This window comes from Amblyomma americanum, chromosome 1 (genome assembly GCF_052857255.1).
Source record: "Amblyomma americanum isolate KBUSLIRL-KWMA chromosome 1, ASM5285725v1, whole genome shotgun sequence".
NCBI lineage: Eukaryota > Metazoa > Arthropoda > Arachnida > Ixodida > Ixodidae > Amblyomma > Amblyomma americanum.
Window position 1 is genome coordinate 27,737,037 of NC_135497.1, and position 17,352 is coordinate 27,754,388.

Below are 17,352 nucleotides of genomic sequence, written 5' to 3' on the forward strand. Positions count from 1 at the left end.
CCCTAAGTATACGTATTCGTTTACAACTTCCAGGCTCTCGCTGCCAATTTTGAACTGCTGTTTCCTTGTTAGACTGTTGAACATTACCTTGGTTTTCTGCATGTTAAATTTTAAACCCATCGTTCAGCTCTTCCCTTCTAACTCATTGATCATGATTTACAGTTCACCTCCTGAGTGACTCAGCAAAGCAATGTCATCAGCGAATCACAGATTATTTAGGCATTCTCCATTTACTCTTATTCCCAACTGTTCCCAATTCATGCCTCGGAATACCTCCTGTAAACAGGCGGTGAATAGCATTGGCGATATCGTGTCTCCTTGCCTGACGCCCTTCCTTATTGGAATTTTATTGCTGACTTTATGGAGGACTATAGTAGCTGTGCAGTTGCTATATATATCTTCCATTATTTTGACATAAGGCTCTTCTACCCCCTGGATACGCAATGCCTGTATGAGTGCTGAGGTTTCCACTGAGTCGAATGCTTTCTGGTAATCAATGAAGGCTATATATAGAGGTTGGTTATATTCTGCGCATTTCTCTATCACCTGATTGATAGTGTGAATATGATCTATTGTGGAATATCCTTTACGAAAGCCTGCCTGATCATTTGGTTGATTAAAGTCTAAGATTGCCCTGACTCTATTAGCGTTTACCTTAGTAAATACTTTGCAGGCAACAGATAGTAAGCTGATCGGTCTGTAATTTTTCAATTCCTTGGCGTCTCCCTTCTTATGAATAAAGATATTTGTATTCTTCCAAGCGTCTGGTGCGGTCGAGGCCATAAGGCATTGCGTATACAGGGTGGCTAGTTTTTCTAGCACGATGTCCTCTCTAGCCTTCAACAGATCTGCTGTTACCTGATCCTCCCCAGCTGCTTTTCTCATTTGCATTGCTCGTAAGGCTTTCTTTATTTCCTCTTTCGTTACTGGCGGGATGACGCATTGCTGTGCACTACTGTCTGTCTCATTAACGCTCTGGTTACATTTGCTACTGTACAGATTTGTGTAGAACTCTTCGGCTACGTTAACTATCTTATCCATATTGTTAATGACATTGCCCTGCTTGTCTCTTAACGCATAAATCTGGTTTTTACCTATGCCTAGTTTCCTCTTCACTGCTTTTAGGCTACCTCCGTTCTTTAGAGCATGCTCGATTCTCTCCATATTAAACTTCCTTATGTCGGCTACCTTGCGCTTATTTATTAACTTCAATAGCTCGGTCAGTTCTATTCAGTCGGTAGGGTTAGACGCCCTCATGCTTTGGCGTTTCTTAATCAGATCTTTCGTCGCCTGAGATAGCTTTCCGGTATCTTGTCGAACTGTACTACCGCCTACTTCTACTGCGCACTCCGTAATGACGGCTATCAGATTATCGTTCATTGTATGAACATCAAGATCGTCTTTGTCAGTTAAAGCCGAATATCTGTTTTTCAGCGCTATCCTAAATTCCTGTACTTCCCCTCTTACGACTAACTCGTTAATGAACTTCCTCTTCGCTAGCTTCTTTCGTTCCCTCTTTGATCAAGTCTAATCTAATTCGAGACTTTACCATTCTGTGGTCGCTACAACGCACATTTCCGAGGACGGCCACACCCTGAACGATCCTGAACATCCTGAAGGACACTGCCCTTGCCGGTCTTAGATGACAGTGTTGCATAGTCTATCTCGACGACGTGATGGTTTTCGCCGACTCGTTTAGTCAACTTCATGAACGCCTGCGGACGGTCCTCGAAGCCCTTCGTTCAGCTAACCTGACATTAAAGCCCCAAAAATGCCCCTTAGGTTACCAGGAGCTGAAATTTCCCGGCCGTGCCGTCAGCGCCGCCGGCGTGAAGCCTGACCCCGACAAGCTTGCAGCGGTTGCGGAATTTCCACCCTCACGTGACAAGAAAGCTGTTCGGCGCTTTCTAGGACTCTGCAGTTACTATCTGCGTTTTATCGAAAATTTCGCTGATTTCGCAGAACCGCTGACTTTCCTCACCCGCGACGCCACACCTTTTGTTTGGTCCCACGAGCAAGACGTGGCTTTCGCCGAGTTCCGCCTGCGCCTTCAAACGCCGCCCGTTCTTGGCCATTTTGATGAGCGGGGTGACACTGAAATACACACCGACGCCAGCAACATCGGCCCCGGCGCGGTTCTCGTGCAACGCCAGGATGGCGTTGAACGAGTCATCGCTTATGCAAGCCTTCGCTCTATCGCGCGCAGAGTTAACTATTCCACAACAGAAAAAGAACGCCTCGCCATTATTTGGGCCGCTGCGAAATTTCGCCCTTATCTTTATGGTCGCCCTTTCAAACTGGGCACTGACCACCACTCCTTTTGTTGGTTGGCAAACCTGCGTCACCCGTCTGGACGCCTGGCCAATGGAGCCTTCGCCTGCAGGAGTTTGACCTCACCATTGTCTATAAGTCCGGACATAAGCATGAGGACGCCGACACCCTCTCTCTGCGCCTGTCGAACTCGCAACCCCCGACACGGACGACGACATCAGTTTCCTTGGGGCTATCCATTCTTCTGATTTGTCAACCCAGCAGCGCGCCGATCCAGTGTTACGACCCCTCACTGATTATCTGGAAGGTCAGCCAGCCACCGTTCCTAAATGTTATTTCTGGACACAAGGGATTCCTTTCCTCCTCTCCGGAACGCGGCGACAGCGACGCAGCGCAACTACCCTCTTCCTCCTCTCCGCGGCGGGGCGAGTGCCGTAGGGCCAGCTCTGGTAGGGCATAAATAACTACCCTCTCCACTCTTCTCCACAGCCGCTGGCACGCGCGGTGTGTGTGACTAGAAACACGTGTGGCTCTTTAGGGGTCAAATTGCGTAGCCAGAACCCGTACGCTGAAACTCGCCGGAGGCGGGTCATGTAGGAGTAGAGCTAGCGCTCTAAAAACTGACACCTATGCAAGTGCTTCCTATAAAGCCATTTTTATTTGGCTGTATAAACAAAATGCAGTTAAAAAGAAATCATTTCTCTTACGGGACGCTTTGGTATCGCAAATAGAAAACTGATGATTGCTTATTTCCAGTGCATTTAACTGCCATTGAATTCCAGTGGCAGATCGCGAGCGCTCCGGTGGACCACGAACGGAGCACGTAGATCCGCTGGAGATCGCTTCCTCCCATTCTGCGAATGGAATGCGTACGCTCCCGCGGGGGCTCAGGAAAAGCTCTACGTTCAGGTAACACGGCGGCGCCCGTCGAAACGAAGATCAGCCGCCTGGTTGCTCTTCTGAAGCCTGGAAAGCCTAGCTCCCTAGCTCATATATCGACCAGTTGCCCCTGCAAGCTGTGTTGGAAAAGTTATGGAGCGAATGTTGTTGGCAAGGCTTGAGTGGTATCTAGACAGCAATTCCCTTTACCCGGACATAATGACCAGGTTTCGGCGGGGACGATCTTCAATCGACAGCGTATCGACCTTGTTGCGACCGTAGAACACGAAAAACTTCGCCGCAGACTCGTAGCGGCTGTCTTCTTGGACGTCAAATTGGCTTACGACAACGTTCTTCATGCACTTGGCGACTTGGGTGTTGGCGGCTGGGCCTGTGGATTGCGAGCTACCTCAGCGGCCGCTCAGTTTACAATGTCTACGCTTGATGGAGAGACCACTCGTCATCAGGTCTACCGCGGAGTTCTACAGGGAGGAGTCCTCAGCCCAAGATTATTTAACGTTGCGCTGATTGGTTTGGTGAGTGAACTACCGGCTAACGTTCATATCAGTGTTTATGCTGATGACATCTGCATCTGGACTTCTGGTTCGACACACCCACAGATGCGTGCGATATTGCAGTGAGCTGCGGCATCTACATCGAGATACCTATGGCGCCAAGCTTTATTCTTAGCACCGGAAAAGTGTGCTGCGGTCGCATTCACCGCAAATCTGTTTTCCGCTACCCGATAACACTGCACGGAGCAGAGATATACATCATGAAATGAAAATGAAAATTGGTTTTGGGGAAAATGAAATGGGGCAGTATCTGTCATCTCGATGGACACCTGAACCGCGCCGTAAGGGAAGGGATAAAGGACCGAAAGAAGAAAGGAAGAGGTTCCAAGAGGTGCCGAGTGCCCGAACACTGAGCCACCGAGGCGGGCATACATTATGATTCCCACCACAGATTCTTTGGCATTATTATTGGCCTGCCTGTCTGTTGTTGCCTTGGTGGCATGGCACATACCCCCGACGGGGGATTGGCCAGGGTTCAGTGGGGAGACCCAATAGAATAGGGTAAACTGGTGTCAAGCTAATGATTGTGCCTTGGGAGAAATTTCAGAGTAATTTAAAAGAAAAGGAAGAAACAAAAATATCGGGAGAGAATATATCTGAGAATTAAATAATTGAATATATGAAAATACCCAAACGATCTTTTAAACCCGGAAAGCTTTGAAGAAATTAGCAAGGGAATCTGCCGGTAGCTGTTGTATAATTGTGGAAGTATTCGCAAACTTGATGCAGTTAACTTTTAACAGCGCTTGTCACGCGCGCTGCAGCATGCGTCTTTCTCGACAGTCATTTATCTCGCTCTGTGCAGCTGAAACGTGGCTACATGTGATATGGAGTTCGGTTAAAAGCACGTCTGGAAGGGTAAAGGACACCCTAAAGCGATAAATATCACCCGCAATCGATGAGACGAGACATCGGCCGCCTGCAAGTCGAAACTGAAACTGCAGCAGCTGTATAACGAGCGGCTCTGCGATGTCAAGACTCCCGCGCCATCATTCTCCTTTTCCAACGATGGCCTTTTCTTTGCTACGCAAAAATTCGGTTTTAAGATGACCCTAGCCTGATCGTTAATCCACTAGAGTGCTCCTCTACGCTCGGAAGGCGTATTCCTTTGCCGCGGCAGGGTGAGGCCTGCGCGCATGCCTGTTTTCTTTGGTTTATCTGAAATTACAGGGTTCTCCAATCAACGCTTACATTTCTCGCGTTCAGCGTGCTTATTCATTTAATCCAACAACAAAGAACAACGAAAAAAAAAACAGGAAACCATTTGGCAACACTGGCCAGAGCGGCTAGCTTGCTTTAAGGTGGCTAGAGTGGGCAGGTGTGAAAACCGGCCGGGGAAGCATGGCCCCGCAGCGCGCCGATGCCGTGTGGCGGCGCCGACGGCAGAGGCGCAGTAAGGCGTGCAGGCGAAATGGGCGCTGCGCGTAGGCTAAATTTTTACCACTGAGGCGAAAATGAGCCTGTTTCGCTTACCGCGCGTTTTCTGCGAGTCTCAAACAATGAATCTTTACCATAAAATAATGTTTCGTCAACTCGCATTATTATTCCTGTGAAATATGGTGCTTCACAATCCCAGTTTGCGTTGCGTAGCTGGACTCAAGCGCGTTTTTTGCACTCACATAATAATAATAATAATTGCTTTTTGGGGAAAGGAAATGGCGCAGTATCTGTCTCATATATCGTTGGACCCCTGAACCGCGCCGTAAGGGAAGGAATAAAGGAGGGAGTGAAAGAAGAAAGGGGGGGGGGGACTTTTGCTGACTTAAATTTTATCTACAACACACAAGGTTTCAGCGATTTCCGTTTCTTCTCACTGTCCTCATACCCTTAAGCAAAAAGTGAATCCTCGAGGCAATAAAAACGTACTTTTGATGCTGTCAGCACAGCAGAATGCTCAGAACAACCAATTTTTGGCACATCACCAATTGACTGTAGAATCTCTGCCGCCACTTCAGCTGAATGCAAGTTTGTTTACCAGTACGTTGACAAGATTGCAAAATGATACTGGCGGTTGTAAAAGGCCCCCAAGGTCCAACTCATTACTTGCCTTAGCTGGAAGTTCTTTGGGTATGTTGCGCTTTATCATAGACATGCTGTTCTGCTGGGACCCCGGAAGCTTTTTTTTTTGTGTGTGTGGGGGCCAGGTCTTCGAGTTTTTGAGTTGGTTGTCTGTTTATTCCGTCTTTTATTTAAATGTTTAATTAATTTTATTTGGTTTTTGGTAATATTTTCATATTTCGCTGTTCAAAAGGGTATTTAATTGTAATGCATATAAAACGTGAATTGAAATGGGCAACTTTATATATATAAAGATGTAGAGATAAGGAGTGATCGACTGCATTAAAAAAGTTTGTTCATACTGATGGTAACCATGCTCATGAACAGAGTTCAGTCAATTAACAATTTCTGATGGGACATGATTGTTTTAGGTTACTGAAATTAAACGTTTTAAGGCTGGACATGAAGTGAACGAGCTCAGCCTCACTGTGCTTTACATTTATAACGTCCTGAACTTGAAGCGTTTGTGAGAAATCTGATCTGTGTGCAAGAAGTTGGAGTCTTGGGAGTGGGCGCTGCCCCCTCCGGAGAAATGCTGGGGGGCAACCGCCCCTCCCCCCTCCCTCCCTCCCTATTCCGGAGTCCCTGGAGCTTCTGCAGGCTTCACAATGAGCTGTCAACACACCCTTCTTAACCACATAGCCTGCAATGTAATACATCAGCCGCGCATCGCAGTGTCACTCAGCATAGCTGTGATGGCCTACAGCTACTTCCACTTTTTCCGCAGCCACTTTTGCTGTTGAAGGCATCTCGCCCTCGCATAGAAAGACGCTGCTATAGTCACTCCAATACAGGCGACGAAACGAACTAAACTGACTAAAACTGCAACGGCGTGTGCAAGGCCGACACGGCTGGCTGAGTGGCTGAGCTTACCGCGCCGCTAGCTGCAGCGCCGCATTCCCCCTGGCGGAATCGGTGCGCAGAGGGGTCACGTGCGGCCCAGGGAAAGCGCCGCGATCTTCACAACTCCAAAGTCTAGCCACCCTACTTGCTTATTCCTTCCATTAGGGTTCCTACTTTTATACATTAGCAGCAGATATTACACGCGAGCAGCAATATAAAGTTTGAGAGAAAAAGGTCTGGCTGCATTTTTTAACAAAAAAATTAGTTAACAAGGAGAGAAGTATAAGTTAGACGACGCAAGCTGCCACTCAAACTGTACAACTATTATCATCCATCCATCTGCCTATCCATGGGGCAGAACCACTAGGCCGCTACAGCGCCTCCTCTAAACTCCAAACCGAGGAAGCGCTGGCCGCTAGAACGGCTAGAAATGGGTGGCATGGGCTAGGGTCTGTAGGGGCGGTTGCGCGATGGACGAATTTGACACTGTTGCGGCTGACAGAAGGACTCTGAATGCATCTAGTGCTTCCGAAAACACTGTCCTTGCCTTTAACATAGAAGAAGTAAGACTGTCATTGCCTTTTGTAGCACAGTATGCTCGTCTTGTCCATGCTTTTAAGAAAATGTTGGCACTGTCTTCTAATTTATGGCGCTAAAAGAACTCGGTGGCAAGCGCGAAATACCGAGCTGCTTTATTGTGCCTGCGTCCTTATAGCGCAGAGAATTTCTTAAATATGCATCACCGAATTGCCCACGTTTTCATTTTACTGAGTCAAGTTGGAAGGCTGCTGTTCAGCGTTGCTTGCGGTACCAGACGATGTTTTCGGTCGTGTCATTTAGTTGCAGCAGCTGGAAATGCGCCTGTAGTAAGCTCCCAGTTTAAGGGGGAAAGTAAACAGCACTCCGCACCGATTAGCAAAAGCGGCTTTTCGTCAGCTAAAATTTCAATGTGCTGTGTGCGCAGTTGGACGACAAGGAATTTGAGCTTCCGCCTGTCGAAAATCCGCCAACGTTGGAGAGCATCTTGAATGAAGTAAGTGCATTTGACGAAGTCATTTTGACGGGAAGTAGTCTGATTTCAAACGAGCTTTTCCGGGTTTGGGGTACCGGAACCGAGAAACGTGTGGCTCTGTGTCGCACAGGTTCGTGGCACAGCTCAGTCGCGTTATATGCTGCCTGTTATAGGCACTCTTTGCACTGAGATTGCCGAGTTGTTCAGCTTCTACGCAACCTCTCTGCAACATGTAACCGTCATGTACTACCTGCTCAGTCATTCTGCTTTGCTCATATTGCTTAGTAGATGACAGAAGCTTCGCACATAAATAGCCAATGCAAGGAAGTTCAAGGTGTAGATCACAGTAGTGGTTATGAAACAGTACCAGCTTCGTCTTCTTATGGCCCTAGAGCTCTGTATAGATGTTTCATGTTGCTTAATTTAATCTGAAATGATCACATTAGCTATGCACTGAGGCAGGGGTTGTGTTGCCTGGATAGAACAAGCAGTGCTGTGTGTGATGTAGTGCAAAGGTCATTAGATTCAGAAACGTTGTTTTTGCTTCCATTACCAGCTAGTTTTCGAATAACAGAAAGCTTGAGCTTAATGAGTGCTGAGAATGGTATCATTCTATGCCTCTGATTGTGCCTGCATAGCTTGCATTACGGGTAGTAGTGCACGAGTCTTGAAACATCGACTGTTCTAAATGACAAAGTTTCTTGGGAGCTCTTTGCTAGTGTGTTCGTGCTTAATTGCATTTGAGAATTTACTCTAGTTCGGCAATAAGGTCATATTGTTGGTATCATGATGGGTTGAGGCACTATTTTTTTTTTCAAGACCTCACTGTAAACTGTTGGTGTGTATGGTGGTCTCTGGTGTGGTTACACATCTTGCGTAAGGTATTTGTGCGGCTTCTGGCCATGTCAGGTGTCAAGAAGTGCTATACAAGTACCTCGTGCCGGTATTCGCCTGGCTGGAATAAAGCTGTCCGGTTGGTGTCTCAACTGTCCTGCTTTCCTCGACTCAACAAATATCGCTTTGAGGCACATAAGAGCCTGCCCTAAGTTCGGAAAGACTAAAATGTGAGCCAGTGTGTGCATGTAGGCAATAGTAATGTTTCTTTTTGTCCATTGGGGTAAGGGCCATTTGGATTAGTGCAGACACCAGCAAAAGCCACATTATTTAGTTCTTTTATTTTGCAAGGATAATTTTGTTGTCCCTGTTGATCTATAGACCTCCTGCATGTTTGCAAACAAAATAGGTGGTGCTGCAGTCGCTAGCGGGCTCGCTGTAGGCAAGAAGCCAGAGAGTGGTGTGGCGTAAAGGGCTTGAGTGTGGGTTTGGGAGGCTTGCAAGCACGTTTTTAGTTTCTGCTAGTCTCAAGAGTGGCTGGTGCCTTGAACATAGTAATTTCGCCCAAAGTGCACGTGCCCACGTTGACAACGTACGGTGTATTCCAGGAATACTTCTGCACTGTGCATTGTATATGCGTTGAACGTAAAAGCGCAAGAAACAAGGTTCTGCATAGAAAACCAACTTGCCCAAATTGTATATGTGGTTGGTGGCAAATAAAATAGCATTGCAGCCATTGATTTCTATGCTAGCTTTTGAATAAATTAACCAGTGTGCAACACTCTGCACTAGCTGGCGTGATCTCACTTCAGTAAAATTTTTAGGAGAAACACTGGCATTGTCTGGGCTCGCTGTCTGCTGACACATCTGTAGCGCAGTATGTTGCCAGCTAAGGCTGCACCCAATCATCTTTGCCAGGCTTGTTCGTTTAGCATCTTGAAACTTTGAAAAACACCTTGGCACTAAAAAAATTCACATACACGAAAGAGATGAGGAGACGACAGGCACCAGCTTCCAACTGTTTGTTGCCCGAGAAAAGCACATACATTTATAGCCTCAGGCTACACCCATGTTTTCACTCCATGTGCCTTACCAAAGCCGTGGCTTATAGCCTCGCACTATCATCTTTGCGTAGAAAATCGTACCCCGCCCCATACAGTTCAACTGATGTATCACTCACGCACAAGGCTGCCTTTTTCTCTAGGTGAAAGGCTTCCAATGATAGCCTCGCCTGCTTGATCTTGCTTCTGCCTAGAATCCTTGCTTTTCCCAGTCGAGGTTCACACTTGCACATTTTAACATGACTGGCCTAATTTGCATATTTATCTTTATTATTTTCTACCTTTTTGTCATGTTCTCCAAGGTGTTTGTTGATGAACCTCCCCGTTTGCCCTATATAGGAAATTCCACAGGTCAGGGGTGTCTTGTATACCACTCCTTCCATACAGCGGATGAAGGTATGCTGATGTTTTATCCTGCACCCAGGTCGTTCAGTGCCACAAATCTGGGGTATAAGTTTGGTCAACCTGTTTGGGGCTGAAAAAACTTTTTTTTTTCGTCCCTATTAATTCTTCTATTTCAGCATCAGATGAAACACATGGTCCGATGCAGGGACAGAGGCTAAGGGCTGGCGGTGCACTGTTGCGTCTTTCTCACTGTTGCAGTATGACGATGATTATGTGTGGCACTAAATCTGTCTTTTTTTTTCGCAGTTTTGAGCACACTATGCTGGTGTATCGGCGAATGAACGCAACAGCTTTCTTGTTATCTTAGTTGCTTAGAGCGAGAGAGGGCATTGAGGCTCAGGCTTTGCACTTTTCTACCGCGGCCCATTGCTGCTATGCTTTTTTATTTGCGAGAAACCTATTAGTGCTCACTTAATTCCCCTTTTCTGCTACTGCGTGCATCCCATAGTGATGTAGCTGCTCAGTACATGCTGCCTGTGTAGCACGTGTCCACGATGCAGCTGCACAGTTCTGCCAGTAGCTGTGGTATCTGCGGTAGGCACAGTCAGGCGGAAGCTGTTTTGCCTACCGTATGAAAGTCGCTACAGGCATCAGTGCTAACGCATCTTTGTGACGTCGCGGTGTGAAGGTGTAAAGTTCTCCGAATGCACAGATAACGCATTAGTTGTGTGGTTGCTCTTATGGACAGGTCACATCAGTGCCACCTGACTATTGCAGACTTGCTTCTTTCTTTAATGCTAGGCCAGTTGCACTAGCATAGCGTATCCTGTAAACTTTGCCAGGGTATTTCTTGCCAACCAGCCAGTGTTTTGCATTCACCAGTGTGTTTTCCAGCTTGCTGGAAGACGTGTGACATGTATTTGCCTAGGATGTCCTCTGCTAAGGCACAATTAGACCTAATGGAGGATGTACTGAACAGATGACACAGTCACAAAGTATATATTAGGAACGATAGATTAGGAACCACCAGAAGAATACTTTTGTTACACATCGATACAAAAAAGACTGGTAAAGCAATCTCCTTTGACCTTTAAATAAAGAAGTGCTGCTGCGGTGGCTCAGTGGTTATGGTGCTCGGCTGCTAACCTGAAAGACGAGGATTTTATCCCGGCCACAGTGGTCGCATTAAGATGGAGGCGAAATGCTAGAGGCTTGTGTACTGTGCGATGTCAGTGCACATTAAAGAACCCCAGGTGGTCAAAATTATCCACAGCCCTCACTGCAGGTCTTTCATAGCCTGTGTCGCTTTGGGATATTAAACCCTATAAAATCACAAAACCCTAAATGAGTAAAGAAGTGGCTTTGGCCATTGAAGGAGTTATTGTATATAGAAAGTATCAGAGCAGGAGTTTTAACTTGTGTAATGTTTATTTTATCTGACACTAGCTCTTATGTGCCCTTCTATATTACTGGGGACAGTATGTTCCCCCCCCCCCCCCCCCCCCCCCCCCCTTTTTTTTAAGTGGGTAGGGGTGTTGTTAGAAAAAACCTGGTATTTCTTGCAGGTGAAGGTATTTCCAGCACAGTTTATGGTTTTTATTGTTTTCTACTTGTCATTAAGCTTAGACAATAATGTGCTAATTCATGTGCTTAGTCTTGCATTGCTTTTTATGTGCACGCGGGAAGCTGCAGAAAGCTTGTACTGAACATGCTGTGGTTGTAAAAGTTAAGGTTTCCATGTTGGATCTGTTCAAGAAGACATCCAAACAGTGCAACATATGTATTCAGTTTCAGGTTTATGCTTCGAAGGTATACTGGTGGTGGGCTGTAGTAGCGCTGATTAAGAGCCAGCATGCCCACTTTTCTATTGGCCGCAATTGGTGAATTATGTGCGCTCATTTTTCAAGCTTCTACCCTTCGGCATCAGGATTCATAACATTAAAGACTGGATCAAGAGGACACTGAACACGGCTGAAGTTTTCACACTTGTGTCTTTCTGTACAATGTTATAACCAGTGATGCTGGTTCACAAATCGTGTTGAGCACTGTTTAGTTGGTTGTGTACTTTGCTAATGACGAAACTGTGGACCTTGAGTGCATTTGTTTGTGAGCATTGTGCGGTGTTTGTGGCTTCCCTTACTTGCCGCAGTGGCTCAGTTGTTAGGGCGCTTGGCTACTGAGCCGGATTACCCGGGTTCTAACCCAACAGCGGCAGTTGCGTTTTGATGGAGGCAAAACGCAGAAGGCAGCCATGTGCTGCCATGTCAGTGCAGGTTGAAGATCCCCAGGTGGTCGAAATTATTCCAGAGCCCTCCACTACTGCACCTCTTTCTCCCTTCTTTCACTCCCGCTTTCCTCCATTCCCACATGGAGTGGTTGAGGTGTCCACCAAGAAGTGAGAAAGTTACTGTGCCATTTCCTTTCCTCAAAAGCCACTAATTGTGGCTACCCTTAAGAGGCAGTTTTTTTGATGCAGGCAGACGGAGGCTCATTGAGCGATGAAGAAGTACCCAACCAGGCTGGTGCATTCTTCCATGAAGCCTGTGATTCAGTGTCTGTCAGCAGTGCCGACTCCAGGAATGTAGCTGCAGAGAAGATGTGAGTCCCGCATGGTGTGTGGCCAGTAGTCTTGCCAAGGGTAAGGCTGCAGATGCCTCGCATATTGTTTATTGGGGTTTTTCACGGGCTGTGAAGAGATGAAGGCATTTGGAATTCATGAGGAGTCGAGCTTGTCATGTGTTTCTGGTACCCTGTGTCGTTTGAGGTGAGTAGGGCTTGTCCAAAGCATTTTTTTGGTTTGCAAGAAGTAGCACTACGGGTACTAAAGGTCCATTCGTGACGAAAATTGTGTTTGTTAGGGGGTTAAATTCTGATTAGTAAATTAGTAATATTGGCAGCAAACTTTGTGGCTTATTAGCAGTGTCATATATACAGCCAAGAATTGAAGGTTATATCTCTTTTGCAGATTTTGGTGCAATGATTCCTTTCTCAGGTGCTGTACAGGTGCTGTGCAGGCATGTACAGAAGCCAATGAAACATGCTGTAATGTTGGAAAGACATTCATGTTTTTCGTGGCGGAAATTAAGGGCAGAAATGATAAATTCATGTGTGACTATGTCCGTGGCCTTGGGCAAGCACTCTAGGTAGTGCATGTTGTGGTTTTAAAGGGGCTAATACATAATAGCTTACCCAATGCCAGGATGTTGGTTTCAGTGTGTTTATAGATTGGCTAGCTGGTATATTGTAAATTGTCTAGTGTGTTGTCTCGTGTTCCTTATCCTGTGTGTCATGTGATCCCTTTGTATATGGTATGGTATATGGCATATGCAGACACACATCGTCAGTAATAAAGGGGCTTTATTCTTTGTTCCATGGCAGTCACTGTATTTCAGCCTTTCCTTTGGGTTAACATTACACAACACTGTGGGATGAAGCCGCTAGGAACGAAGAATGAAACCTTATTTAGGAAGTAGGTGGGTCTTCGTGTACGAAGGGACCTCAGACACATGGAGTAGGTAACATAAGATGATGTTGACTTCATAGCGCGAAGCAGACAAGGACGAAAGACACGAAATGACAGGGATGGGCGCCTACTACCAACTGATTTTATGGCAGCTTACGGATGGTGATTTTATGGCAAGCCATTACCACATGGCAACCAAGCAGTCATGAAATGGCAAGAGGCTAAACTATTATTTTTTGTCAACCTGAATTATGCCAACACATGAGATACTGTGTAATCCAGACGGCCAAGGTTGGTAATAGACGGCAGGGTGGAGGCAGGACAAAAGCCGGATCAAAATGAACAGCATAGAAACAGGCTTTCCGCGGGAAGGCGATCTTTAAAGAAGCTTAACCGCACTAAGCAGGGTTTCATAAAAAACCGAAGGCGGGGCGAGAGCCGGCTGCAAAAAACAAAATAAAACAACGAAATCCTTGACAAAAAAGCTTAGTTGGTGAAACAAAAGCCTAGTTTTACGAAGCCCTGCTTAGCGAAGTTCTGCTAGTTTAAAGATCGCCTTCCCGTGGAAAGCCTTTTCCTATACTGTTGATTTTGATCCGGCTTTTGTCCTGCCCTCACTTTGCTGTTTATTATCAACCCTGGTAGTCTGGATAACACTAGCTCATGTGTTGCTTCCTGTGTTTGACAGAAAAAAAAATGTTTAGCCTCTTGTTATTATTTCATGGTTGCTTGATTGCCATGTGGTAATGGCTTGTTATAAAATCAACGTCTGTAAGCTGCAATAAAATCAGTTGGTAGTAGATGCCCATCCCTGTCATTTCATGTCTTTCATCCTTGTCTGCTTCACGCTGTGAACATGAACCATCACCAACTTGCCCAAATGAGATTTCTGATCCAATATAAGATGATGCACTAGGCAGTGTACAGTATGCATACGAGTCAGTCCACAACACATTGAAACTGAAACTAGCTGGTAACACGTCAAATGGCGGGGCAGTACTAATGCTAGCATTGGCTTTGCCAGGTGAGAGGTGCTTTGCACATCAACAGTGGCAGCTCTTTTACCAGTGACCGTCGCAGTGGTACTCGGGGACATCCAGACAGCATCCTGCGGCATGTCATCCTGCGCGGTGTTTCATCCCAGTTGCGGTCAGCTGCTGAGCGTGTAGACTCCGGAAAGCCCACTGCCATGGTGAGACCCGAAAGTGGAGTGGTTCAGATATGGCCCTGATGCAAGCTGTGCAATGCTTTGGTTTCATTTTTATGCAACAGTGCTGCACATCTAAGCAAACAGCCTATATGGAAGTGTAATTTGATTGGACAGAAGTGTCACTGTAGAATGTTGGCACCTCTAATGAACATGTAAGCCCCAAGAGTGCAGTGCAGTGCATGCCTTAGGGGGGTCGTCTGCAGATTTGCAAGCATTTGCTGCATTATGATGCGTTATGACTAGGCATGTGCAAATAGTGAATTTCAAGTTCAAAGCGAATAGTCATTCTGTTCGAATATTTTCGAAGCGAAGCGAATGGTTTGCGAATGCAAACACAGCTGTAAAAAAAATATATATTTACACTGAAACTTGTAGTTTCTAGAATTCACAAGGTAACTGAATGAAAGAAAAGCACAACTAGTACAAGGATCTAGAATAGTCTAGAATATTTATTGGCACTCCTGCATGCTCTCTGGCTGAGATGCTCACAGCATGTTGCTGTGCAGAAACACCAACTGCTCCACGTGTTCAGGAAGCAGGAGCTCCCTCCTTCTCGTGACAACATTTCGAGACGCTGAAAATAGCCTTTCACTGGACACCTGTGTTGCTGGTATCCCAATGTATAATTGAGCAACCTTTGCCAACTGTGGAAAGGTGTCCTTGCCACTGGTCCTCCACCAGAGGTAGGGGTTTTCTGCTCTAGGCCTCAGAGGTGAGTGCAGGTAGTCCTCTAACTCTAGCAGTGGCCGTCTTGATGCAGTGCTCACAGTGCTGGTCGAGGCCAAAGCTCCAAAAACGCTCCACACATCACTGTCAGTAGTTGGTGCAGATGCAGTAATGCTGGAATCCGTCTCCTTTCAGTGGAAGACTTTTCTCCAATGCCGAACACACCTGACTTTTCAGCCACTGTGCCTCACTGGGATGACTGTAGCACACTGACTTAAATCGAGGATCTAAGACCGTGCTCAAAGCACATGGGATTTGCATTTTTATATCCACAAAGCGGGACTTCATGTTCTGGAGCAGGTTTCCCGCAAATATGACATCTTCGCCACCACCATGCTGCTTCTGTGCCAACAGGAGTTGCATGCAGTGTATTAGTGGCACAACTTGTGAGAGGGTCGGGTGCTTCTCCGAGCAGCTCTCCCTAGTGGCATCCTCTACACATTTCAACACTGATGTTACTGCAGCCATTAGGTGCCACTCGGTTGACGACAAATTATCAATCGTGTCTTGTTCCGACAAGTCCAAGGAAATTGCCGGGCGCAGCTTCAGGAGCCGTGCCATCATCTCATACTCGCTGTTCCACCGTGTGGGAACGTCTTGAATGACCTCCAGGGGTTCTATTCCCATGCTGGCTTGCACATCCTTGAGGCGTGTTCTTGCAACAGCACTCCTCTTGTAATGTCTGACAATTGCTCGTGCCTTGGTACAAAGCACCTCGAAGTGGGGCGTTTGCTTCTTAGCGTCATTGATGCACAACTCCAGTGTATGTGCAAAGCATTGAAGTCCATGCCACGGTGTCCACGCCACCGCAGAAACAAAATTCCGCCCATTGTCAGTGACAATATAAACCAGAATATCCTGCGGTAGATCCCATTCAGCAGCAAGCTCTAGCAGAGCATTTTTCAAGTTTTCAGCTGTGTGGCCTTGAGGCATGTGCTTGCAGGAAAGGTTGAAATTGTGAGGTTCTAAGTTGGCATTCAGCAAGTGGCACGTCAGCGAAATATAGCTGTCTCCTGCCCTTGACGTCCAGCTGTCCGTTGTCAGTGAATAACACTGAACTCCATTTTGAAAATGCTGAAGTTCGCCTTTTATTCGCTCCACTTCCTTAGAGTATAGTTCCGGCACAACACTCCGGGAAAACGTAGTCCTGGACGGTAGCTGGTACTCGGGAGCAACAGCTTGCATCATTGCTACGAACCCTGGCTCTTCTACAACTGAGTACGGATGAAGGCCGGTAGCAAGGAACAATGCCGTTTTCTTTGTTAGCAACCTGGCTCGAGCGCTGTCACTTTTGAGCAATGCCCTGAAAGGTCCAAATACCAGAACACTTGCTTCAAGCTTCTTCATATCATTTGCCTTTTTGCCACTCTGGACACCGCGCATCTTTTCAAACCGCTTGAATTGTTGTGGATGACGCTTCAAGTGATTTATCAGAGTTGTGGTAGTGCCGCTCGGCGTCTTCAGGTTCATCTTGCACGTGCAACACTTCGCGTCTTTCGGTCCACGCTCAAAAAAATCCCAGATCGCACTCCGGCACATCTTAGGAGGCAGCTCATCCATGGTTTCGTCGTACTCTCACCCATTTAAAAAAATCGGCAGAATTAACGCGACAGAACTGACTAACCACGCTCACGCGCAGCAGAACCAACACTCAACGTTCCTACAGTGACAACCACGCAGTGTTGCCAGATGGTGCGGAGTGGCATGCCTGTTTTCTTCAGTTTCTCTGAAATTACAGGGTTCCCCAAACAATGCACACATTTCTTGCGTTGAGCTTGCTTATTCCTTTGATATTACAGTAGCCGTTACACGAAAACAACGCGAAAAACTGAGAATGGAAGGGCGAAAGACCAGACTTTTTGCTTTGAAATACACAGCAGACGCCGAACTTCCGGGACATGCCACTGAACTTCCAGTGGCTTCACTTGCGCCCACTTCGGAAAGCAGCATCCAGCCACCTAGTGGAGATCAGTGACGCTGCCCTCTTGAAAACAAAGCATAGTGAAGCTTTTGCTTAAAAAAAAAACTGCATCAACAGCTAAGCAAACGTAGAGCACTCCTTGAAACACGTTTTG

At 46.6% G+C, this 17,352-nt stretch overlaps 1 protein-coding gene across 1 annotated transcript in view; it reads left to right on the plus strand.

Moving 5' to 3' along the window:
• The first annotated feature begins 6,975 nt into the window (after positions 1 to 6,975).
• Vps8 (vacuolar protein sorting 8) overlaps positions 6,976 to 17,352 on the plus strand; it is a 201,730-nt gene continuing 191,353 nt past the window's right edge. Inside the window, 4 exon segments of the mRNA XM_077645110.1 lie at positions 6,976 to 7,189; positions 7,591 to 7,659; positions 12,355 to 12,476; positions 14,410 to 14,533. Of these exon segments, the coding sequence (XP_077501236.1) occupies positions 7,097 to 7,189; positions 7,591 to 7,659; positions 12,355 to 12,476; positions 14,410 to 14,533 (408 nt within the window). The 5' untranslated portion in view covers positions 6,976 to 7,096.